Genomic DNA, 25,060 nt, shown 5'->3' with positions numbered 1-25,060 from the left:
GTGGGACAACCTGATTCCCCTGTGTCTACCCCAGCGCTTAGAGCAGTGGTCGGCACGTAGTGAGCGCTTAACGAATACCAACGTTATTATCGTTATTGAATCCGTGCGAAAGGGGGATCGGTCACCGTCCGAGGAAGTCAGATCCTCCGGCTGCCTCGGCGTCCGGAGGGAGTCCGGGAGGACGGCTGCCTCTTTCGAGCTAAGAGGAAACTAGGTCACTGCGGCGGCCCGTCTACTTGTGTTTGAGAAGCGGCGCGGCTCAGTGGAAAGGGCACGGGCTTCGGAGTCGGGGCCCGTGAGTTCGAATGCCGGCTCGGCCACCTGTCGGCTGTGTGACTGTGGGCGAGCCACTTCTCTGTGCTTCAGTTCCCTCACCTGTAAAACGGGGATGAAGACTGCGAGCCCCACGTGGGACGACCTGATACCCTGTGCCTGCCCCAGCGCTTAGCACGGCGCTCTGCACATAGTAAGCGCTTGACAAATGCCGACATTATTATCGTATTAAAGTATCTTTCGGTAGCCCTGAAATACTGGAGGGATGGGAGAAAACCTTTTCCCTCCGCTCCCTCTACCCGCCCTTCTCCTCTCCGCAGCTAAACCCTCTTCTCCCCCCTTTCCCTCCGCTCCTCCCCGCTCCCGTCCCTCCCCCTCAGCTCGACTCTGTAGATCTTCATCACCCTATTTATTTTGTTTATTGTCTTTAATGAGAGGTACCTCACCCGGCTTCTATTCGGTTGCCGTCGTTTCAGTGAGGTGTCCTTCCCCTCGACTCCGTTTGTCGCCATCGTCCTCGTCCGCCCCCCGCGATTAGACCGCGAGCCCGTCGAAGGGCGGGGACTGTCGCTGTCTGTTGTCGACTCGTACATCCCAAGCCTTGGGTGCGGTGCTCTGCACGTAGTAAGCGCTCAGTAAATACCGTGGAATGAATGAACGAACGAACGGATGAACGAGAACTCTTGGTGCCAGTGTGGAAGGAAGCGCCGAGAGTGGTAACAGTGGTATTTGTCAAACGCTCACTCTGTGCCAGGCACTGTTCTAAGCCCTGGGGTGGGTAGAGAAGCAGCGGGGCTCCGTGGAAATAATAATAACATTAACGCCGGTGTTCGCTAAGCGCCTGCTAGGTGCCGAGCACCGTTCTAAGCGCCGGGGGAGATCCGGGGTCATCGGGTCGTCCCGCGCGGGGCTCGCACGCTTTTAATCCCCATTTTACAGATGAGGGAACCGAGGCCCAGAGAAGCGAAGTGACGTGCCCACAGTCCCACAGCTGACAGGTGGCAGAGCCGGGAGTCGACCTCACCACCCCCGACTCCCAAGCCCGGGCTCTTTCCACCGAGCCACGCCGCTTCTCCTAGAGCCGGAGCTTGGGAGTCGGAGGTCACGGGCTCGAATGCCGGCTCCGCCGCCCGTCAGCTGTGGGACCGTGGGCAAGTCACTTCCCTTCTCTGTGTCTGTTCCCTCGTCTGTAAAATGGGGATTAAGACCGTGAGCCTCACGTGGGACGACCCGATGACCCGGTATCCACTCCAGCGCTTAGAACGGTGCTCTGCACCTAGTGAGCGCTTAACAAATGCCAACCTCATCATTATCATCATCGGAGCACGGTGGGTTGGACGCCGTCCCCGGCCCACGTAGGGCTCCCGGTCTCAATCCCCGTTTTACCGACGAGGGATCTGAGTGACGGAAAAGTGAAGTGACGTGTCCGAGGTCCCGCGGCGGACACGCGGCGGAGCTGGGATTAGAACCCGGGTCCTCCGACTCCCAGGCCTACGCTCTGGCCGTTAGGCCACGCCGCCTCTTGCAGAGTCCCGGCGGGCGTCCCGGTTCTCCTCGTTGTAGGTGGGCGCTCGGGGCTGATGCTCGTGTAATCGCGGTACCCCTAGGCCGCGCGTTCACCGTAGGCGGGAACCGTCTGGCCCGACTCCGCTGTTTTATACTCTCCCAAGTGCTTAGCGTAACGCCGTGTGCGCGGCACTCAGTAAATACCGTGGATCGGCTCACTGATTTATGTGCTTACTCTGTGCCAGGGCCCTCCGCTAAACACCGGGGTAAATGCGGTGTGATGAGGTTCATTCGTTCAGTGGTATTTACTGAGCGCTTACTATGTGCAGGGCACTGTACTAAGCGCTCGGGATGAACAGGTCGGCAACAGATGGAGGTTGGAGGACCCGGGTCACCCGCATCATCTCAAGGTCTGCGGCGAGCCCGCTGTTGGGCGGCGATCGTCTCTGTCGGTTGCCGGATTGCACCTTCCACGCGCTTAGCGGAGTGCTCTGCCCACGGTTAAGCGCTCGGTCAATCCGATCGAACCGACGAGCGAGCCGTGAGTCCGTCGTGGGCGGAGATCTCCTCTCCCGACGCTGTCGTGTCGTACCTTCCCGAGCCCTTGGCACGGTGCTGTGCGCGCCCAGAGCGCTCAGTAAATACCGTCGACGGATTATCGTGTCGGCCGACTGCTGGGACTCCGCCTCCAAGCCCAGTAAGCGAGATGTAGTATCTCAGAGTGACGGCGCTGCGGCTCTCGAGCGTTTCCACGAAAAGCGGCAGGGAAATACGCGGTGCTCCTGGTCCTCGCGGCCGGCGTGCGTCTTAGAAGCCAGTGTCACTCTACGGTAGTTCTGACGCGGGCCCCGGGATAAAAGATGCGTTGCTTTTCCTTCCCGTATGTTCTCCTGGTCGCAGGAACGGCAATTAAGGAAGATCGGGGCCAAACGGAAACGTCTCCTGGCAGTCCTCGGCGGAACGGAGATTGACGTTGCAGCGATTGAGGATCCGGAAGCCGCCGAAGGTGAGAAGGTCTAGCGGAGCTCTTCTGCTTTATTCTTAGCGTTTGCGTTCGATGCCTCTCTGCCACGGAGGGCAGTGGCTCCGTCGCCGTCCTCGTCACGGCGAAAAGACGTTTCGGCGGCTTGCTGTCAGAAAGCGATTCGGTGACGTTCGTTCCAGACGCCGGCGTCCTCACGCGTCTCTCTTAATTCTCGCGGGGAGTTTTAAGGAGCGGGAGAGAATCCGTGGCTCAGGTCGCGAGAGGCCACTTAGGCCCATTGAATACTGTACTTAATAAATTGGAAATCATAACGTTTTCTCAGAGCTAATTGGATAAAGGTGACTAACGTCTTGATTGAATTGCGCTGTGAAAATGTAACATCGTCATCGGTCGACACTCGCGAAATTGCTTTCTGCTATCTTTGTGGGAATTATCCGTGAGCCTACTAAATAACGTCTCACGGAATCGAGTCGGGAAGAGAAGTGGCTTCAGACGCCGCTCGCCTTCTCGGCGGCAAGCTCGTTGTGGGCGGGGAGCGTATCTGTCGTCGTAACCTCCCGGGCGCACCGTGCCCTGCACACGGTAAGCGCTCAGTAAATGCGATCGGATGAAGATACTCGGCCATTTCCAGCCTCTCCTTTCGACCTGTAGTCTGAGACAACCCCTCAGTGAGTTTTCTGGTCCCGAACGGTGCGGAGTTGGTGCTCGCAAATAAAGACCTTTGCAAGATGATCTTAGCAGTCGCTGAGTCCGTTAACCGTTAGAGGGAGAGGCCGATGCCCGCAAGCGATGGAATCTCAAAGTGCGAACGACGTTTATATCCGTTGCCGTTAGCTGCCGACTCTAGCTGTTCTCCAGGGAATGATTATTTGCCTTTTTAAAAATAGCTTAAGATTCAGGGGAGGATTTGGGTGGGAGAAATCAAAGGAAATGAACAGGGGATGTTATTTTAAAGTTCAATTGCCATAAATTAAGAGGAATCGATTTTTTTTTTTTTTTTTTTTTTTTTTAACGATACAGAAGCGCTTACTGTGTGCCGGGCACTGTATTTCATTTCATTTCAATCTTTCATTTCAATAGTATTCGTTGAGCGCTTACTAGGTGCAGAGCACTGTACCAGGCGCTCGGAATGGACAGATCGGTAACGGATCGAGACGGTCCCCGCCCTCTGACGGGCTCCCGGTCCAGTCGGGGGAGACGGACCGACGAGAACGATAGCGATGAATAGGATCGAGGGGATGAACCTCTCAGTAAAACAATAGCAAATGAACAGAATCGAGGCGATGTACATTTCATTAATGAGGGGAAGCAGCCTGGCTCAGTGGAAAGAGCCTGGGCTCCGAGGTCAGGGGTCACGGGTTCGGCTCCCGGCCCCGCCACTTGTCAGCCGTGTGACTGCGGGCGAGTCACTTCACTTCTCTGTGCCTCCGTTCCCTCGTCCGTCCGATGGGGATTAAGACCGTGAGCCCCACGTGGGACGACCCGATGACCCCGTGTCTACCCCGGCGCTTAGGACGGTGCTCCGCACATAGTGAGCGCTTAACAAATGCCAACGTGATCATTAACCAAATAAACAGGGCGATGAGGGTACCGTACTGAACCCTGGATTTATTGAATGCCTGCCGCCTGCAGAGCGCACCTGGGACAGTGCGACAGAGTCGGTAGACTTTCCTTGCCCGTTCGGAAGCAGCGTGGCTCGGTGGAGAAGAGCCCGGGCTTCGGAGTCAGAGGTCACGGGTTCGACCCCGGGCTCTGCCGCTCGTCGGCCGTGTGACCGTGGGCGAGTCCCTTCACCTCTCTGGGCCTCAGTTCCCTCATCTGGAAAATGGGCGCTAACCGTGAGCCTCAGGTGGGACGACCCGATGACCCCGCATCTCCCCCAGCGCCTAGAACGGTGCTCTGCGCAGAGCGAGCGCTTAACAAATACCAACGTTGTTATTACATTCTACAGGGGGAGGCAGATATTAGAGAAGCAGCGCGGCTCAGTGGAAAGAGCCCGGGCTCGGGAGTCGGAGGTCGTGGGCTCGAATGCCGGCTCCGCCGCTCGTCAGCCGTGTGACCGTGGGCGAGTCCCTTCGCTTCTCTGGGCCTCGGTTACCTCATCTGTAAAATGGGGATTAACCGTGAGCCGCACGCGGGACCGGCCGATCGCCCCGTATCTCCCCCAGCGCTTAGAACGGTGCTCTGCGCAGGGAGCGCTTAACGGACGCCAACGTTATTACTGTTATATAAACGTAAATAAATAACGGATCTGTACGTGGGCACTTCGAGGCCGAGGAGTAGATGAAGGCTGCAAAGTCAAGGTCAAGGGGGATGCAGAAGTGGAAAAAACGAGGGCCTAGTCGGGGAAGGCCCCTTGGAGGAGATGTGCCTTCGGTAAGGCTGGGAAGGTGGGGAGAGTCCTATATCTGTCAGACGTGAAGGGGGAGGGAGTTCCAGGCCCCGAGGCAGGTCCCGGGCAAGGGGTCGCCGGCAAGATGGCCCAGTGGAGACAGCCCGGGCTCGGGAGTCCGCGGTCGTGGGTTCGGACCCGGGCTCCGCCGCGTGCCAGCTGTGTGAGCGTGGGCGGGTCGCTTCACTTCTCCGGGCCTCGCTTCCCTCATCCGTCAAATGGGGATTAACCGTGAGCCTCACGTGGGCCAACCCGATTACCCCGTATCTACCTCGGCGCTTAGAACGGTGCCCTGCGCGTAGTAGGCGCTTAACAAATACCAGCATTATTATTATCTACGAGATGGAGGTCCAGTGAGTAGGTTGGCATTCCGACTACGGCTCCCCCCCGGCCGGCACACTCGGCTCCTCTGATGCCGGCCCGCTCGCCGTACCTCGATCTCATCTCCCTCGCCGCCGACCCCTCGCTCCGTCCCGCCTCTGGCCCGGAATGCCCGCCCCCTTCGTATCCAGCAGGCGATCCCTCGCCCCGCTTTCGAAGCCTCAGTGAAAGCGAGTCTCCTCCACGAAGCCTTCCCCGACTGAGCGCTCGCTTCGTCTTCTCCCAGTGCCCTGTGTTGCCCTCGCTCCCCCCCCCCCCCCAGTTGTGTTTGTTAAGCCGCCTACTACGCGCCGGGCGCTGTCTTGAACTCTGAGGTAGGTACGGGATGATCAGGTTGGACGTCGCCGTGCCCCACGGGGGGTCTCGCATTTACAATCCCCGTTTTACAGACGAGGCGGCTGGAGCCCGGAAGTCGAGTGACTTGTCCGAGGTCATACGACAGACGAGTGGTGTCGACGACGGTATTTGTTACGCGCTTACTTTGTGCCAAGCGCCGTTCTAAGCGCCGGGGTAGGCGCGGGGTGATCAGGTTGTCCCGCCAGGGGCTCACAGTCTGTAGTGCGGCTGGAATTAGAACCCGGGTCCCCCGAACCCCCGGGCCCGTGCTTTTCCCGTACACCGAGCCGTGCCGCTTCTCCTTCGGATTTGCTTCCTCTGTTCGCGCCTCCGTCGCCCCCGTGGCACTCGTGCGCCTGTCCGCGATTTATCCGTATTAACGTCTGCCTCGGCTTTTAAACCGTACGCTCGTTGTGGGCGGGGGACGTGACCGCCAACTCGGTTAGAGTCCACTCTCCCAAGGGATTAATCCGGTGCTGCGCGCGCGGGAAGCGCTCGGTAAGTACCGCCGACGGATTGATTCGTAGCCGGTTTTCGGTTGGTATTTGGCATTTCTCGTGGCCGCGGTGGTCTCTGAGATGCTGGAGTATTTAATTGATCGATTCTGAGCCGGTCAGTGAATCGGCGGCGCGAGCGCCTGGGAGCGTGCGATACGGTCGCCAGGCGTGACCTCTGCCCTCAAGGAGCTTACTGGGAAGCGGCGTGGCTCGGTGGAAAGAGCCTGGGCTTCGGAGTCAGAGGGCATGGGTTCGACTCCCGGCTCTGTCGCTCGTCAGCCGTGGGACTGCGGGCGAGTCGCTTCACTTCTCTGGGCCTCGGTTACCTCGTCTGGAAAACGGGGATTAACCGTGAGCCTCCCGTGGGACGACCCGATGACCCCGGATCTCCCCCAGCGCTTAGAACGGGGCCCCGCACGCAGTGAGCGCTTAACAAATACCAACGTTATTAAACGGGCTTGGAGCGAGGGGGTTAGCGGCGCGGCTCAGGGGGAAGAACGTGGGCTTGGGAGTCAGAGGTCACGGGTCCTAATCCCGGCCCCGCCGCCAGTCGGCTCGGTGACCTTGGGCGAGTCACTTAACTTCTCTGTGCCTCCGTTCCCTCATCTGTCAAATGGGGATTAAAAAACCGTGAGCCCCACGTGGGACGACCCGATCACCTTGTATCCCCCCGGCGCCCGGAACGGTGCTCTGCACGTAGTAGGCGCTTAGCAGGTGCCGCACGTTCATTTATTTGGGGGTGCGTCCTGGGTAGGGGGGCGGTTAGGGCTTTCAGTAATATTCATATTTAACAGGTAATCGGGATGGGGCCAGTGCCCCGTGGCACACATGGCGGAGGTAGCCCCGCTGTTTGTCCGCCGGAACGGCTCTGGGGGTCCGGAGACCTGGGTCCCGGTCCCGCTTCTTCGCGCCGGCCCCGTACCGTCAGTCCCGGTCACCGCCCCGAGAATCACCCGGCTCGCAGGTCGGGAGGAGTCCTGCAAGACGGTGGACCGAAATGGGAAGCGAAGCCCTGACCGCTCTCGAGACCAACCTGCCCCGCCGGCTCATCGGTCAGCCCGTCACCGGTATTTATTAAGGGCCTCCCGTGTGCAGAGCGGGGAGCTAAGCGCTTGGGAGCATCCGCCGAGACCCGGTCGGTGGGCACGTCCCCGGCCCACCAGGAGTTTACGGTCCAGAGGGGAGCACTGTATGGCCGAGCCGATTACCTCGTATCTACCGCATCGTTCGGTACGGTGCCTGGCGCGCAGTAGGTGCTTAACAAATGCCACAGTTATAACGACGATGATAATAATGACGTCGGCATTCGTTAATCGCTTACTACGTGCCGAGCGTCGTTCTGAGCGCTGGGGTGGATGCGGGGTAATGGGATTGTTCTGCGAGAGGCTCGCAGTCTCCATCCCCGTTTTACAGATGAGGTAACGGAGGCACCGAGAAGCGGTGTGACTTGCCCACGGTCACCCGGCTGACAGGTGGCAGAGCCGGGAGTCGAACCCGGGCTCTTTCCACTGAGCCACGCTGCTTCTCTGACAATTATAATCATCGTCGTCGTCGTCATTATGATTAAGGAAGCGGCATGGCGTAGTGGATGGAGCCGGGGCCCGGGAGCCGGAAGGTCACGGGTTTCAATTCCAGCTCCGCCACTTGTCCGCTGTGTGACCTCGGGAAATGGCTTCACCTCTCTGGGCCTCAGTTGCCTCACCTGTGACTGTGAACCCCACCTGGGACAGGGACCCGATGGGCTTGCCTGCGCTCCGACGCTTAGTACGACGCCTGGCACGTAGGAGGCGCCCACAAATACCGCAGTCGTTCGTTATGATTATCGGTCTTGCGTTGGCACTCTGAGACCGCCCCTGTGGCCGAAAAGGGGTACCTGTACCTCAGATTCCCTTTTCTCCCCTCCCCTAATCATCCACCTGTGGATTATGCCCCGTGCCCCAGCAGGGGCTCAGAGCAGACGACCTAAGTGGTTGGAGTTCATCAGGTCTCTGTTGCGGGTCCACGGGCTCCAAATCTCAGGGCGGAGGATGCTCAGCCCGCTTCCTAAAAGCGAGCCTCCATCACACGGGGAAGGCAGACGTCAAAAAGCCACTGTTCACCAGTCTGCCCCCATCTCACCTTCGAAACCGTCTCTCTCTTACCCGCTTGTCATGTTTCGTCACCCCCCCCCCCCATTAGACCGTTAGCCCGTCGAACGGCGGGGCCCGTCTCTGTCCGTCCCCGACTTGTCCGTTCCAAGCGCTCGGTACAGTGCTCTGCACATAGTGAGCGCTCAGTAAATACTATCGAAAGAATGAATCGCTTTCTTGGGGGGCCCTGGAATTTATGGGACACTTCCCGGAGGCTCGGCACACAGGGAGCGCTCAGTAAATACGATTGAATGGGAGGAATGAATACCATCGACCGATAGCTCGATTTCTCCCGTGAGGCGGCGTGGTTTAGAGCCGATAAACAGCCTCGATCGCCCGACGGGTTGAAAGGGCCCGACCGGGAGGAAGAGGGACCGAGGTTCGAGCCCGGGCCGCCGGGTGACGAGACCCGCCTGCCTTCTCTCCGGGCGGTTCCCCGAAGAGCCAATAACGGACGGGTCGTAGACTGGCGCTTTTGTTTCGGAAAGCAGCGTGATGGAAATCTTTCGAAGCCAAGAGATCTTGAATCGGGGAAATGTAAAAGGTCTAAGATGAGGGAAGGCGACGGTTTAATCGGAAGAACGGAATACCTGGCGTTCTGTCCACCGCTGTAAAAACTCTTCGTTTTTGCTGTCGGTTAAAGAGAACTATAGGTACGCAGGCAGCGTAACTGAGGGATCGCTTCGCGTCGGTTTGTTTTTCAGTTGACGGAAAGAAAACTAGACCAGGGTGGGTGTGCGGGCCAACTCCAGCTGCAGCGGTTTGTGAGCACTTATGCCCAATTCTGGAACCATACCGTGACACCCCCTCTTTGAAATGACCTCACCCTTGTGGTCCCTCTCAGCATCCCCCTGGGGGGCGAGCGGGATGGAACTCGACACCGCCCCTCTAAAACGGTCTCCCACCCTTCCTGCAAATCAGGACTCGTGCAAGAGGAAGGATAGGATGGTTTCAAGAGACTTTGGGAGCCGGGCTATTCTTTTTTTTTTTTTTTTTTTTTTTAAGATTTTTGTTAAGCGCTTACTGTGTAGTGCCGGGGTAGATACATGGTAGTCAGGATGGACACAGTCCGTGCCCCGCCTGGGGCTCCCAGTCTTCGTCCCCATCCTCGAACTGCTCCCGGCTTCGGACGAGATCCATTGTAATCCTCGAACTGGTCCGAGATGCGCGGGAGCGTGCAGCTCAGAGGCGCTGTCCACAGAGCTGCGGGGGGGCTGAGAGCCCCGTACCTCCGCCGGCCCAGGATGGCCTCGTGGAAAGAGCCCGGGCCGGGGAGTCGCAAGACCTGGGTTCTAGTGCTGACTCTGCCTCTTACCTGCCGGGGGACCTCGGGCAAGTCACTTCTCTGGGCCTCGGTTTCCTCATCTGTAAAATGGGGTTTCAGTACCTGTTCTGTCTGCTCCCTAGACTGTGGGCCCCCTGTGGGACAGAGACGTCCGACCTAATGACTGTGTATCTTCCCTAGCACCTAGTGCAGTGTTTGGCACATAAGCGATTAACAAGTTGCACAGTTTTGGGGGGAGAGTTTCGTGCCCCTGCCTTTTTAGAATGCAGTGTTTTCCTCATTCAACTATTTCCACGTTTGTTTTTCAAAGTTTTTTTTTTTTCTTTAAGGCCCTTATTTTCAGGAACAGATAGGCATATTTTTAATCAGAGGCCGAATCCTCGTATTGTAACCTCACTAATGATGACAGGAGTATGTCTCTTACACACATTGGTGGTCCCCTCCCCCCCCCCCCCAAAAAAAACCCAACATTTTTTTGGCAGTCTAGCTTTGTAGAAAATCACGTACTTGTCGCCGTTATTAATTCTTAGAATGTATCGGGGTACCTAATCAAATAACCATCCTTCTGCCGTGGCCCCGCCTGGGTCTGTCCGACACTGATCCTGACAGGGAGAGTGAGCGGAACGGTTTGATGAGCGGTAAATTGTAAAGAGCGGAAAAGTCCTTCCCGAGCTCTTAGTTTTCTATCTCGTACAGGCATTCCATTGACCCTGGGTAACGGTGACACCGTATATCATCTTTAACCCGGGGTTATCATCATCATCTGTTACCGATTTGTACGTTCCAAGCGCTTAGTACGGTGCTCTGCGCATAGTGAGCGCTCGATAAATGCTGTTGAATGAATGAACGATGAATCGTTATCACTCCTAATAATTGCGATATTTGTGAAGCACTTATTTGCCAAGCACTGTGGTAGATACCCGCTAATCAGGCCGGACACGGTCCCTGTCCCACCTGGGGCTCCCGCTTTAGGAGGGCGATGGGGTATGGAATCCCCGCATGGAACCCTTAGAGGGTTCAGTAGAAATGTTTTGCCCGTGGGGTTGAAATGAGTCTCTCTAATTTTGCAGAGCCTGGACCGTCCACCCTGGGAAGTATGCTCATGCCCGCCCAGGAGAGCGAATGGGAAGAACTCATTCGGACCGGTCAGATGACCCCGTTTGGCACCCAAATCCCCCAGAAACAAGAGAGAAAGCCGCGCAAGTTAATGCTTAACGAAGCAGCGGACTTTGAGAAATATTTGGCGGATCAAGCCCAGCTGTCATTTGAAAGGAAGAGGCCGGCCCTTCGGAAAAGAGCCAGAGAGAAAAGGCAGGCCCCCGCGGGAGATTCGGAGACGGTTTCGCCGGCAGAGAAAGGCGGGAACGAGAGAAGGGCGACCCCGTCCAAAACGGAGAGGACTCTGAAAAAGCACCTCGAGAAGCTCCAGCGCCGGGCCGTCCGATGTCAGGGCAAGGTGGGGCTGCCGAGGCGACGGAAATCCCGGGAGCCCCCGAGGAAGTCCAAGAGCGAGCGGAGCGACGGGAGCGAGGAGTCGGATTATGGAGCCGGGGACGGGCCCTTCGTCCCCGAAGACGGCGAGGAGGAAGAAGAGCGTCGCCTCTCCGACGCCTCCCGGAGCCCCGGCGACGAGCCGCCGCCTTGGTCCCGGAGCAGAAAACGGAAGGAGGTTCCAGCGGACGACTCGGACGATCTCTTTTCGCCGGGTTCCGGGGAAGAAGGCGGCGGAGGAAGGATTCCCAAAATAAAGCGGTGCCGAGATGATGGCGATGAAGGTTATTATAAGCAGCGGTTAAGGTTCGTCCCAATCAGTCGACTCGTCGGTTCACTCGTACCCATCGAGCGCTTACTCCGTGCGCTGTACGGAGCGCTCGGGAAAGTACAGCGGAGCCCTGAACGGCGACATTCCCCGCCCTCGATGAGCTCACGGTCTAGAAGAGGGGAGACAGACATCGTTACAGTTAAAATGACAGATTCGTACGTGCGTGTCGTGGGGCTGGGAGGCGGGAAGAGCAAAGGGAGTAAGTCAGGGCTACGCGGAAGGGAGTGGGAGATGCGGAAAAGTGGGGCTTAGCCCGGGAGGGTCTCTTGAAGGAGATGTGCCTTCATTAAGCGGAGGAGAGGAGTCGTCTGTCGGATTTGAGGAGGGAAGGGGTTCCAGGCCAGAGGTGCGACGTGGCAAAGGGCTGAGGCGGGCGAGAAAGGCGAGATGGAGGCCCAGTGAGAAGGTTAGCACCAGAGGAGCAAAGCGTGCGGGCTGGGTTGTAGAAGGAGAGAAGCGAGGTGAGGTGAGAGGAGGCAAGGTAATGGACTGCTTTAAAGCCAATGGCGAGGAGCTTTTGTCGGATACCGAGGTGGGTGGGCGAGCACTGGAGTCTTTCGAGGAGGGCGGTGACGTGTCCTGAATTTCCTGTAGAGAAATGACCCGGGCAGCAGAGTGAAGCGTGGACCGGAGTGGGGAGAGACGGGAGACCGGGCGGTCGGCGAGGAGCCTGATGCAATGATCCGGGCGCGTTGGGATGAGTGACTGTATTAATGCGGTAGCGGTCCGGATGGAGAGGAAAGGGTGGATTTTAGCGACGTCGTGAAGGTAGGACCTGCGGGATTTAGTGACGGATTGAATACGTGGGTTGAGCGACAGAGAGGAGTCAAGGATAACGCCAAGGCCGTGGGCCTGTGAGACGGGAAGGACGGTGGGGCCGTCCGCCACGATGGGAAGGTCAGAGGGACCGACAGGGTTTGGGTGGGAAGATGGGAAGCCCAGTTTTGGACACGTTGAGTTCGAAGTGACGGAAGGACATCCAAGTGAAGATGCCTTGAAGGCAGGAAGAGATGCGAGACTGGAGAGAGGGGGAAAGGTCTGGGCCGGAAATTTAGATTTGGGTGTCTGTCATCCACATAGAGAGGTGGTAGGTGAAGCCCTGGGGTGCGAACGAGGTCTCCGAGGGAATGAGCGTAGTTGGAGAATAGATGGGGACCCAGAACTGAACCTTGAGGGACCCTCACGCGGGGTGGGAGGGGGAGGAGGAGCCCGCGGAGGAGACCGAGAATGGACGGCCAGAGAGATGAGAGGAGAACCGGGAGAGGACAGAGTCAGCGAGGTCAAGGTTGGATAACGTCTCCAAGAGAAGGGGGCGGTCACGGCGTCGAAGGCAGCCGAGAGATCGGCGAGGATTAGGACGGAAGGGCGGTTTTACGGGGTAGTCCACGGAAACAGATAGAGCCAATTAGATCTGTGGGATTTTTGCAAGCTCGAGGCATCGTGCGGTTTAATCGTAACGCCGCCTGCTCGAATGATCGTCTCTGTAATTACAAGGGTAGTGGTGATTTAGTGGTACTTACGAGGTACTTACAAGGGTAGTGGTGTACCAAGCGCTTAGTACGGTGCTCTGCACGTAGTAAGCGCTCAATAAATACTACTGAATGAATGAATGATTTCAGTAGCACAGTAAATACAGGAGTCGCGTGAGTATTTCCTTCACTGTAGTTGCAACCTCGTCAAGGGTTCTTGCTTTCAGTTCATGTCTTCCGGTGTCCAGATTCTGAGAGAGAGAGAACGAATATTATTTTTTTAATAATAATAATAATAATAATAATAATGTTGGTCTTCGTGTGGGCAAGTCACTTAACTTCCCTTTGCCTCAGTTCCCTCATCTGTAAAACGGGGACTGTGAGCCTCACGTGGGACAACCTGATTATCCTGTATCTACCCCGGTGCTTAGAACGGTGCTCCGCCCATGGTGAGCGCTTAACAGATACCAGCGTTAGTATTATCGTTATTATCATTAAGCGCTCACTATGGGCGGAGCACCGTTCTAAGCACCGGGGTAGATACAGGGTCGTCAGGTTGTCCCACGTGAGGCTCACCGTCTTCGTCGCCGTTTTACAGATGAAGTCACAGGCACCGAGAAGTGAAGTGACTCGCCCACGGTCACGCGGCTGACGAGTGGCAGAGCCGGGATTCGAACCCGTGACCTCCGACTCCCAAGCCCGGGCTCTTCCCACTGAGCCGTGTTGAAGGATAGCAGCCCGATACGAGTCGGACACGTTGACATCAGAGTCCTAGGGCCTTTCTCGAGATCCAGCAATCCAGGCGTGGATTGTGTACCCCTTGGGGGGGCCGAGCACTGTGCTGAGCACCTGGAAGAGTCTAGGATAATCACAGTCACGTTCTCTGCCCTCAAGGCTCTTACAGTCTAGCGGGGGAGGCAGACACTGAAATTCATGACAGATAAGAGGAAGCAGTGGAGTGTAACGGTACATGTATGGAGTTCTTGGGTGGGGTGTGACTGAAGGGTGGAGAAATGAGAGATTAATCAGGGAAGACCTCCAGGAGGAGATGGGCTTTTAACAGGGCTTTGAATAATAATAATAATAATAATAATAATAATAATAATAATAATAATGATGGCATTTGTTAACCGCTCACTGGGTGCCAAGCACTGTTCTAAGCCCTGTTCGGCTACAAGGTAATTAAGTCGTTCCAGGTGCGGCTCGCGGTCTTAATTCCCCATTTCACAGAGGAGGTAACGGAGACCCAGAGAAGTGAAGTGACTTGCCCAGAGTCACGCAGCTGTTAAGGGGCGGAACCGGGATTAGGACCCACAACCTCGGACTCCCAAGCCCGGGCTCTTTCCACTGAGCCACGCTGCTTCTCGTGAACGAAGGGCAGGGTGGCGGATGTGAAGGGGGAGAGAGTTCCAGGCATCAGAGGGCATTTGAACGAGAGGTCGGTCTCAGGAGGAACGGTGAGAAGGTTGGCTTGAGGGGAGCAAACCAGGAAAACTGGGGTGTAGCGGGAGAGGAGTGAGGAGAAGCAGTGAGGAGGAGAACTGATTCACGTGCCTTAAAAACCGGTGGTCGGGAGGAAAAAAGAATCAAAGTGTAACCTGTAAAATACTGACCGCTCTACAAACGGAATGATATTTTCCTCCCGTTAAATGAGGTCAGTATTTTAAATCCCGTTCTAATCACCTCGGCGTTTCGATCGGGGTTAATTTATTTTGATGGAAAAATTTGATAAGGTTCCATTCAAACCTGTTTGGACCGGATTTTACTCACGAGGTTAACGTTCTAAAAGCGATTTATCCTTCCCGACCATAGAAAATTTTATATTTTCTATATTTATATATGTTATATTTTCCCTATACATATTTCCTATTCCTATATTTCCAGTGAAATCTCAAGTGAATTTTGGAACTATCAATAACTGGAGTTACCACGAAAACACTTCATCTCTTAAAATTTCATAGCTGTAGTTCTTGTGGCATTAAAACTGCAGCTGTCCACAATGAAGTTTTAACACCAGTATCCCTAGGTACTCTTCAGCTTGGCTGATGCGGCAAGCAGATAAAAAGCTTGGAACCAAGAAGCGTATTAAGAACATCTTAGAAATGTCATTCACGTTTGATTATGTTTTGTTTGTTCCAAGTTGTTTCGCAGCTCTGGATTCAAACAGCTGAATAAAAAAGGAAAAAAAAAAAAAAGCTAAGATTCCTTTAAGTGAGGAAAAAAGACCTCTAGGATTTCCAGCTCTTAATGGGGGTTTGATGCTAAGTGATCAAAATAAGGAAAGTATCTGTGTGTCCCCCCGATTAGACCGTAAGCCCGTCGGAGGGCAGGGGCTGTCTCTGCGCGTTACCGATCCGTCCATGCCAAGCGCTTAGTACGGCGCTCTGCACATAGGAAGCGCTCAGTGAATACTATTGAATGGATTTGGCAACAAAGAAAATGAGCGTTTCTTAAATGTTAGCATTTAAGATTCTACATTTTTTTTAAAGGTATTTGTTAAGCGCCTACTATGGGCCAAGCACTGTATCGAGCCCCGGGGTAGATACGGGATAATCGGTTTCTGTCCCACATGGTCTCAATCAGCGTTTTACAGATGAGGTAACTGAGGCCCCGAGAAGCGAAGTGACTTGCCCAAGATCGAACAACGGATATTGTGGTGGAACTGGGCAGAGAATCCAGGTCTTCTGACTCCCCAGCCCCGTGTTCTTTCCGGGGGGCTGTGCTGCTTCTCTCTGGTCCAGTGAATATAGTTCGCTGAGTTGAAAAGCCTGCTGTTGAATCCAACCAACTGGGTCTGATAATGATAATGATGTTGGTATTTGTAAGCGCTTCCTATGTGCAGAGCACTGTTCTAAGCGCTGGGGGCGATACAGCGTAATCAGGTTGTCCCACGGGAGGCTCAATTCAATCGGTAGTACTTATTGAGCGCTCACCGGGTACAGAGTCCTGTTCCAAGCGTTCGGAAGAGACAGCACGGGAGAGTTGATAGACACGTTCCCTGCCCGCTGTGGGCGGTCTGTGTTCTACCAGTCTTTCAAGCCCCTAAATATCGTGCTGATGTGTGTCCCCCCCCGCCAAACGGTTGCCAGGTTGGACCGCTCCCGCCTTTCCAACGTCAGTAATCGAGGCGACCGTCCAGACGCTTACTCTGTCCCCAGCGCTGTACTGAGCGTTGGGACGGATGCAGGCTAGAGCCGACGCAGCCGTAGAAACGAGGAGTCTCAACACCGGAGCCGGAAGGTCCTCGGACTGTCGGCCAACGGCGGCGTCTCTCGGGGTCCCCCGAAGGCTCGACGGAGAACCTTCAGCAGACTTCGTCCGGCTGGGGGAGGTAGAGGCTCTCGGGAGGGGTTGTCTTGGTCCACGTTCTCCAGATTCGGCAGTCGCCTCATTTTAGCCGGACGCTGAGCTTTCCACAGCTCTCAGCCTCCCCCGTCGGGAGCGTCGCCTGTGAGCTGAGGCGAATTAAAAGATGGAACCTGGGAAACAGAGAGATCTGGTGGATCGAGCACCGTCCTGGCAGTCCGAAGGACCTGGGTTCTAATCTCGCCTCCGCCACTTGTCTGCTGGGTGACCTTGGGCAGATCTCTTCTCTGGGCCTCATCACCTCCTCTGTAAAATGGAGATTAAGACTGTGAGGCCCTTGTGGGACAGGGACTTTGACCAACCTGATTAACTTGTATCTGCCCCGGAGCTAGGACAGTGCAGAGTAAGCACTTTACAGATAATTGTGGGGAGCGGCGCGGCTCGGTGGAAAGAGCACGGGCTTGGGAGTCAGAGATCATGGGTTCGAATCCCGGATCTGCCACTTGTCAGCTGTGGGACTGGGCAGGTCGCTTCACTTCTCTGGGCCTCAGTTCCCTCATCTGTAAAGTGGGGATTAAGAGTGTGAGCCCCACGTGGGACAACCTGATTCCCCTGTGTCTCCCCCAGCGCTCAGAACAGCGCTCTGCGCATAGTAAGCGCTTAACAAATACCAGGATTATTACCAATTACCAAAAAATGAATCCTCCATATAGGTTCGTATCTTCGGAGGGAAATCTAGCCATCTCAAAGTTTTCGCACCCTCTGAAATCTGCATTTTTAAGAGAGGAATAGGACGCAGACATTCCTTTTTTGTAGAGAAGCTGACGGCTCTTTTAAATGACGACGCTCAGGGACGGATGAGACTGGATTCCATCCACACTCAACACACCTCTCACGCTAAGCTCTAGCGCGTGATCGTCTGCGTCGGTCTTCATTTACCGTATGAGCTCCCCGGTCCTAACTGTGGATATTTCATCTGCTGGTATGTAGCAATTAAAACCACCCAGGTAGACCATAAAAAGCCAGATAAGAAGAGTAAAACACCGAGTCTCTCGATTTAGCAAATTAGAAAAATCTGCAAGGAATTCTAAGCTGTCTGAAGTAGAAAACATATTGCGCTCCGGAAATGCAAACTATATTAAATACCCAGCTTGGTGCCCGAATATATTTAAAAAAAAAAAATCAAATTGTACTCATTACTTCTTCCGTTGTAGTATTTCTTTCTTGGGTATTGCAGTAAATGGGAAATTAGCCCGCTACCTAAATTTCATCTCATGTTAAGAATGATTTAACTGCATGATGTATTGCTTTCCCACTGCTGCTGAAGATTTAAACTGTCCCTGGGTCGGGGATCCTGGTCTGGATTGAAGTACAGGTCACACGGTCACCGCAGACGTCGTGCGATATGAATCAGTGAATTCCGAGAGCACATATTTTATGGATCTAATATTGTCATAAGAATTGAAATTTTGATGCTTATTGCCGCTTCGTCGCCTTTTTGTATGTATGTGTTGTATCTATAAACACGATGTGTACATTTTTTTCCGTAGGTACATTTTTAATGGTATTGTTCGAGCACTTATCGTGTACCAGGCTCCGTACTCAACGCGAGGGTAGAGAAGCGGCGTGGCTCAGTGAAAAGAGCGAGGGCTTAGGAGTCGGAGGTCATGGGTTCTAATCCCGGCTCCGCCACCTGGCAGCTGTGTGACTTTGGTCAAGTCACTTTACTTCTCGGTGCCTCAGTTCCCTCATCTGTAAAATGGAGATTAAGACTGTGAGCCTCACGTGGGCCAACCCGATTACCCTGTATCCACCCCAGCGCTTAGAACAGTGCTCGGCACATAGTAAGCGCTTAACAGATACCAACATTATTATTATCATACAAGATATCCAAGTTGGACATGGTCTCTGTCCCACATGAGCCTCACAACCTTAGTAAGAGAGAGAACAGGGATTTATGTGTTATGCATCCATGTCACATGTAGGGCAGACATTGTATAGCGTAAGGGCAGTATAATAACGATAATGTGGGTATTTGTTTTTAAGCGCTTACTACGTGCAGAGCACTGTTCTAAGCGCTGGGGTAGCTACGGAGTCATCAGGTCGTCCCACGTGAGGCTCACGATCCTCATCCCCATTTTACAGATGAGGTCACTGAGGCCCAGAGAAGTGAAGTGACTCGCCCGCAGTCACACAGCTGCTAAGTGGCAGAGGGGAGATTCGAACCCATGACCTCTGACTCCCAAGCCCGTGCTCTTTCCGCTGACCTACGCTGCGTCAGCATACAGATATTTTGGGGTTGCCTCAATCCTTTCCAGGCTTTCAAAGTGCTGCAGAGGATGGGTCTGCTCTGCTGCGTTTTGATCTGAAGCCCGTGTTACGAATTATGTAATGATGTGTAGTTGACTCTGGTCTTCGTTAGCCCGTCCAGAAGGAGTCTAGCAGGACTCCGGTAGTGAAAAACGGTGGGATTCCTTTGTGGTTTTCCCAGTTTTCTTCTTGAAAGTCGAGCTTATGTTGACATTTCTTAAATCTCGTGCCATTTCTCATTGTCTTTTATGTCGACGAAGAGCTCTTTAGGACGTCTGAGGATTACTTTTCTTTGCCAGAGCGCCATCTGCTCTGGCTACGTTAACATTTTTCACACCTTCACTGCGGAAGTTACTGCCTCAGAAGCAGTGAGGGCCGAATCGACCCCAACCGAGGCCTACAGCTCTGCGAGGCACCCACGCGATGTATGGCAGCCTCGCGTCACGTGGTGTAAGGTGTCATTGCACAGCGGCACGTCAGAGGAGAAAAAGAGCCCCTAGAATTCCGCCGACGTCCTCTTCCAGCCCCCCGATCGGTCGGTCGATGTTTCTGGAACACTCACTATGTGCAGAACACTGAACCCGGGGGAGAACAAATCCAACAGATTCAGCGGTCCCGTTCCCTGCCCATATCGAGCTCACAGTCGAGGAATCTCCGAGGATGGTCGGGATCCGGTCGGATCCAGACAGTATTCCTGGGGAGTGACCCTGACTCGTCACCAGAAAATGTCTTCTTGAGGGATGCCTTCCGTGTCACATAAGTGTGGAAGTTAAGGCAGGTTGACAGAGGATGGGCTCTCGGAAGGCCCCCATTCCGCAGGCGTCGAAGCGGTGCCGAGAAGCATCACCTCCTCGCAGAGCCCCTCTTCTAAGGGGAATGTTGTGAGAAGCAGTGTGGCCTCGTGGGGAGAGCTCAGGCCTGAGAGTCGGAAGGACCCGGGTTCTAATCCCGATACAGCCACGCGTCTGCTGTGCGACCTTGGGCACGTTACTTCACTCAGCTCGGCCTGTTATGTCATCTGTAACATGGAAATTAATAATAATAATAATGATGGTATTTAAGCGCTTACTATGTGCCAAGCACTGTTCTAAGCACTGAGGTAGACACAAGGTAAGCACTGAGGTAATCAGCTTGTCCCGCGTGGGGCTCACAGTCTTCATCCCCGTTTGACATCGGAGGTGACTGAGGCACAGATAAGTCAAGTGACTTGCCCCAAGTCACCCAGCTGACAGGTGGCACAGCTGGGATTAGGACCCATGACCTCTGACTTCCGAGCCCTTGCCCTTTCCACTGAGCCGCGCCGCTTCTCAAGAGTGAGAACCCCACCTGGGACAGGGACCGTGTCCCACCTGACCAACTTGAATCTACCCCAGTGCTTAGAACAGTGCTCGGCACAGAGTAGGCACGGAACCAGCACCGTGATAATAATAATCAGTGTTATTATCAATATTGTTTATGACAGTGAAATGCTTATAGGCAGGGAAGGAGTCTGCTGACTTTGAATTGTAGTCTTCCAAGCGCTTAGTACTGCACTTGCACATAGTTCGTGCTCAGTAAATCGCATTGATGCTTCAGAGCCTTAGTGGGGACGCATCTCCTCCGAGAGGCCTTCTCCGACTTGGCCCTCCTTTCTTTTTCTCCCGTTCCCTTCTTGCACTTAAATTGGCTTCCTTTATCCCCCCGCCCCGCCTTCAGCCCTACGACGCTTATGGAATTTATTTATTTTAATGTCCGTCTCCCCCGCCAGACTCTGAGCTCCCTGTGGGCAGTGAATGTGTCTACCAACTCCGTTCTTTTGCACTCTCCCAAGAGCTTAGTACAGTTCCGGGCACACGGTAAGCTCTCGATAAATGCAACTGATTGAGGGATGTAGTGAGCTGAGCTGAAGCTAGAGAACCTTAAGCAAGGATGAAGGAAGAGCAGCTTAAAAGGCACAAGAAGCAAAACCTCGCCTGGGGCCAAAATTTAAAAAAAGGCCAAGATGCCGTCGTTAACCAGATCTCCCAGTGTGAGGGTGAGGCGAACCCCTTCGAAGCTTGAGGGAAATGGGTTAAAACGAACGACGGGGGACAGTTTCTTCACAGGAGACGTCGTTGCCATAGACTGTTCTGCAGGCAAAAAGTACCACTAGGCCCAAGAAAAGTTTAGCTGTCTTCGTCGAAGAGCGGTCCCTAATTCCTGTTCTCCAGGAGACTCTTCCAACTCCACAGGTGCGACTTCACAGGAGGGCCCTATTGTGGACCGCCATCCGAGAGTTGCTCCATCCAGATGAGACGGATGGTTCCTTTCCAGCAGAGCTTCAGGAAGGTGGTTTTTCCAAGAGGCAGAAATGAAGATCGTGTCAGATGCTGTTAATCAGCAAATAATGATAAAAGTAATAATTGTGGTATTTAAGCGCTTACTATGTGCCAGGCTATCTGTCAAGCACTGTACTAGGTGCTGGAGTGGATACAAGTCTCCCCCGTTTAGACCGTGAGCCAGCCATTGGGCAGGGATTGTCTCCAACTGTTGCCGAATTGTCCATTCCAAGCGCTTAGTACAGTGCTCTGCCCATGGGAAGCGCTCAATAAATACTACTGAATAAATGAAGGCAAGCAAATCGGATTGGAGACAGTCCCCGTCCCACGTGGGGTTCACCGTCTCAATCCCCATTTTACAGATGAGGTGCGGAGGCCCAGAGGAGTGAAGCGACTTGTCCGAGGTCACCCGGCAGACAGGTGGCACGGTCGGCATTAGAACCCGGGTCCTTCTGACAACCGGGCCTATCCTCTATCCACCAGACCACCCAGCTTCAATCTTTGAATGCGAAGTGGTTTGACATTCTCCCACTTTATATTTAGACAAGTAGCAGTGTTATCTCTAAGTCCCAAAGACATGTAAAAGACATTAGCGGCACGCAGACCTTTAAACAGTTTTTCTAGGTGTTGGCTTGAAACTTATTTCAAGGTTTGCACTAAGACTAGCTCTGTCTTCCCCTGTGTATAGTTCTGTTCATTTATCGAGCACTTAATGTGTGCAGAGCACGGTACTGAGCTGTCGGGAGAGTACAGTGCAACAGTAAACAGGCGCGTTCTCTGTTCACAACAGCTTAAAATCGAGGCGGGGAGAAAGATTCAATACGAATAAATGAATGACAGACGTGAAGATTAGTGCGATGGGGCTGGGAAGTGGGGAGAACAAAGAGAGCAAGTCAAGGCGATGCAGATGGGGCTGGGAGAAGAGGAAGGGCGGGGACTTAGGTTGGGAAGGCTTCTTAGAAGCAGCCTGGCTGAGTGGAAAGAGTATGGGCTTTGGAGTCGGAGGTCATGGGTCCGAGTGCCGCCTCCGCCACTCGTCAGCTGTGTGACTGTGGGCAAGTCACTTCACGTCTCTGGGCCTCAGCTACCTCATCTATAAAATGGGGATTGAGACTGTGAGCCCCACGTGGGACAACCTGACCCCCCTGTGTCCACCCCAGCGCTTAGAACGGTGCTGTGCACATAGCGCTTAGCAAACACCAACATCGTCGTCATCATTCTTGGAGGAGAAGGGCCTTCAGTAAGGCTTTGAAGGGGGAGGGGGGTCACCGTCTGTTGGATTTGAGGAGGGGAGGGTGTTCCAGGCCAGAAGCGGGACGTGGGTTAGGGGTTGGAGAGGCAGGCAAGATGAGGCGCAGGGAGTAGGTTAGCACCAGAGGCGGGTGAAGCGGGTGGGTGGGTTTGTAGAGTAGTGAGGTATCTATGTCAGTTCTCTTTTTTCTCAAAAATAGTGCTTCTCCAGGTGGTTCAGGAAGAATATATTTTCTACTTTAAAAGCTAAGTCTAGTATTTTACTGAGATGCGATCTGGCAATGCGATTACCTTTTCCGTTTCTCAGGCGGGGAGAAACCTGGCAGTCTATAGGACGCTGTCACGGGTAGTTTGTAGAAACCGTTGGTTCGTTGAGCCTAAAACTCACCGAAGCTCTCGGATTCGAACTCAGTCGCGTGTCGACGCCCTTCCCACCGGGACAACTGCAAAGAGATCCAGGTTTTTGGTTTTTTTCTTCTTTCACAACTAGGGTAGATATCTTTTCTTACACCTGGCCGAAGTTAGCAAAGTATTTTTATTTTTCCAAAGAAAAAGGCCGGGCCTCCCATCAGTAGTTCAGCGTGAGGTGTAAGAAGAGGACAAAATAATCCACCTTGGATGTTTTAGTCCAGTGACTTGGTCTGTGAATGTTAGTTTGTTGGATGCGCAGCAGAGGGGGCCAGACTTCTTCCCAGGGGAGAATAAAAACCTCATTACTCCTCCTTGATCTTTGATGGTGGGATAAGATTAGAGATGAGTTCCTTTCTTATACAGATTACTACCCAATTTGCTAGCTGCTTGTTAAATTGATGAGAAGCTCTCGTCTCCCTTATTCATTCGATAGTATTCATTTATTGAGCGCTTACTATGTGCAGAGCACTGTAGTGAGCGCTTGGAATGGACAGTTCGGCAACAGATCGAGACCCTCCCTGCCCAATGATGGGCTCAGAGTCTAATCGGGGGAGACAGATGGACAAAGACAAGACAACGTAAATCACCATAAATAGAATCAAGGGGATGGACACCTCATTAACAAAATAAATAGGGTAATAAAATATATATACAAATGAGCACGGTGCCGAGGGGAAGGGAGAAGGGGAGGAGCAGAGGGAAAGGGGGCTTAGCCGAGGGGAGGGGAAGGGGGAGCGGAGAGGGAGCGGAGGGAAAAAGGGAAGCTCGGTCTGGGAAGGCCTCTCGGAGGAGGCGGGCTCTCAGTAGGGCTTTGGAGAGGGGAAGAGAGTGAGTTTGGCGGAGGTGAGGAGGGAGGGCGTTCCGGGACGGCGGGAGGACGTGGGCCCTTAGCTTGCCATTCTCACCCCCACCAAGGACTTAGAGTGCAGAGCCCTTGATTCTAAATTAGAAGACCGATGAGAAGCTAGGGGAGACCTCCCTCCTTATAAAAGTTATTCAGGCGGAGCCTTCTGCCGGCGACGATTTCCTTTGCGTCATAAAGACTCAATGCTGGTTAGCCTCTTCTCAGCTGTCCGGATACATTATTGCAAACCTAATCGCCAGATCACATCTCAGTAGAATACTAGGCTTTACTTCTAGAGTGGAAATTATATACTTCCTGAACCACCTGGAGAAGCACTGTTCGCGAGAAAAAACGGAACGGACATTGTTGTACATTCGAGCTAACCCGGTTGGACGCGGTCCCTGTCCCACGTGGGGCTCGCGGTCTGAATCCCCATTTTGCAGATGTGGTAACCGAGGTCCAGAGAAGCGAAGCGACTTGCCCAGTGTCACACAGCAGACAAGTGGCAGAGCCGGGATTAGAACCCTGTATATGTTTTCGTCACCCTATTTATTTTGTTAATGAATTGTACGTCGCCTCGATTCTATTCAGTCGCCATCGGTTTTTACGAGATGTTCTTCCCCTCGACGCTGTTGATCGCCATCGTTCTCGTCCGTCCGTCTCCCCCGATCAGACCGTGAGCCCGTCAGACGGCAGGGACCGTCTCTATCTGTTGCCGACTTGTTCATCCCAAGCGCTTAGTACAGTGCTCTGCACATAGTAAGCGCTCAATAAATACTATTGAACGAATGAACCCAGGTCCTCCTGATTCCCAGGCCCGCGCTCTAACCACTGGACCACGCCGTTCCCTGCTGTAGGCGGGAAACATGTCTGCCAGATCTTGCGATGGATTGAACTCAGCAAACCCAGCCCAAATGTCTGCCCCGTGTCCCTGGGCAAGCCGCTTCTCTGCGCCTCGGTTACTTCATCCGTAAAATGGGGATTAAGACTGAGAGCCACGTGAAACAGCCCGATTACCTTCCATCTACCCCAGCGCTTAAAACAGTGCTCGACACAGAGTAAGCGCCTAACGGATGCCGTCGTTATCGTTACCATTACGGCCGTCTCCCAGTCGCTTAGTACGGTGTTCTGCACCCGGCGAGAGCTCGATAAGTGCCGCTGATTGGTCGACCGATAGGGTGGGGAGGTCAAAGTTTAGTCGGGGAAGGCTTCTCGGAGGAGATAGCATCTTAGGAGAATTTTGAATCCGGAGAGAGCGATAAGCCCGTCAAAGGGCGGGGGCCGTCTCTATCTGTTACCGATTTGTCCATTCCAAGCGCTTAGTACAGCGCCCCGCGCGTAGTAAGCGCTCAATAAATACTATCGAACGAAGGGGGAGAGCGATGTGTTCTAGGCAGGAGTAAGGGAGCGACCGAGGGGGTCCATGGCGAGGGAGACAGAGTGAGGCTCAACGAGGAGGTTGGTGTTCAAGAGACGAAAGTTTCCCCTGCCCTGGGGAACGAGGGGAGCGCACTCTGCCTGCCAATATCACCCACTCCGTTGTGATCAGTGTTTTAAGTTTATGTT

The 25,060-nt window shown here is 54.0% G+C and overlaps 1 protein-coding gene across 6 annotated transcripts in view; it reads left to right on the top strand.

Annotated features, from left to right (window-relative positions):
* The window catches only part of ERCC6 (ERCC excision repair 6, chromatin remodeling factor), a 101,732-nt gene that overhangs the window by 15,013 nt on the left and 61,659 nt on the right, over positions 1-25,060 (top strand). For 5 of the 6 annotated variants that reach the window (XM_029059733.2, XM_029059734.2, XM_039911626.1 and 2 more), the window contains 2 exons: positions 2,680-2,785; positions 10,855-11,581. In XM_029059733.2, coding sequence (XP_028915566.1) covers positions 2,680-2,785; positions 10,855-11,581 — 833 coding nt within the window. The remainder of the gene's footprint in view (positions 1-2,679; positions 2,786-10,854; positions 11,582-25,060) is intronic. The other variant, XM_029059737.2, reaches the window with a different exon arrangement.

This window comes from Ornithorhynchus anatinus, chromosome 3, assembly GCF_004115215.2.
Source record: "Ornithorhynchus anatinus isolate Pmale09 chromosome 3, mOrnAna1.pri.v4, whole genome shotgun sequence".
In the NCBI taxonomy this organism is placed as follows: domain Eukaryota; kingdom Metazoa; phylum Chordata; class Mammalia; order Monotremata; family Ornithorhynchidae; genus Ornithorhynchus; species Ornithorhynchus anatinus.
This window is presented reverse-complemented; position numbering and strand designations above follow the sequence as displayed.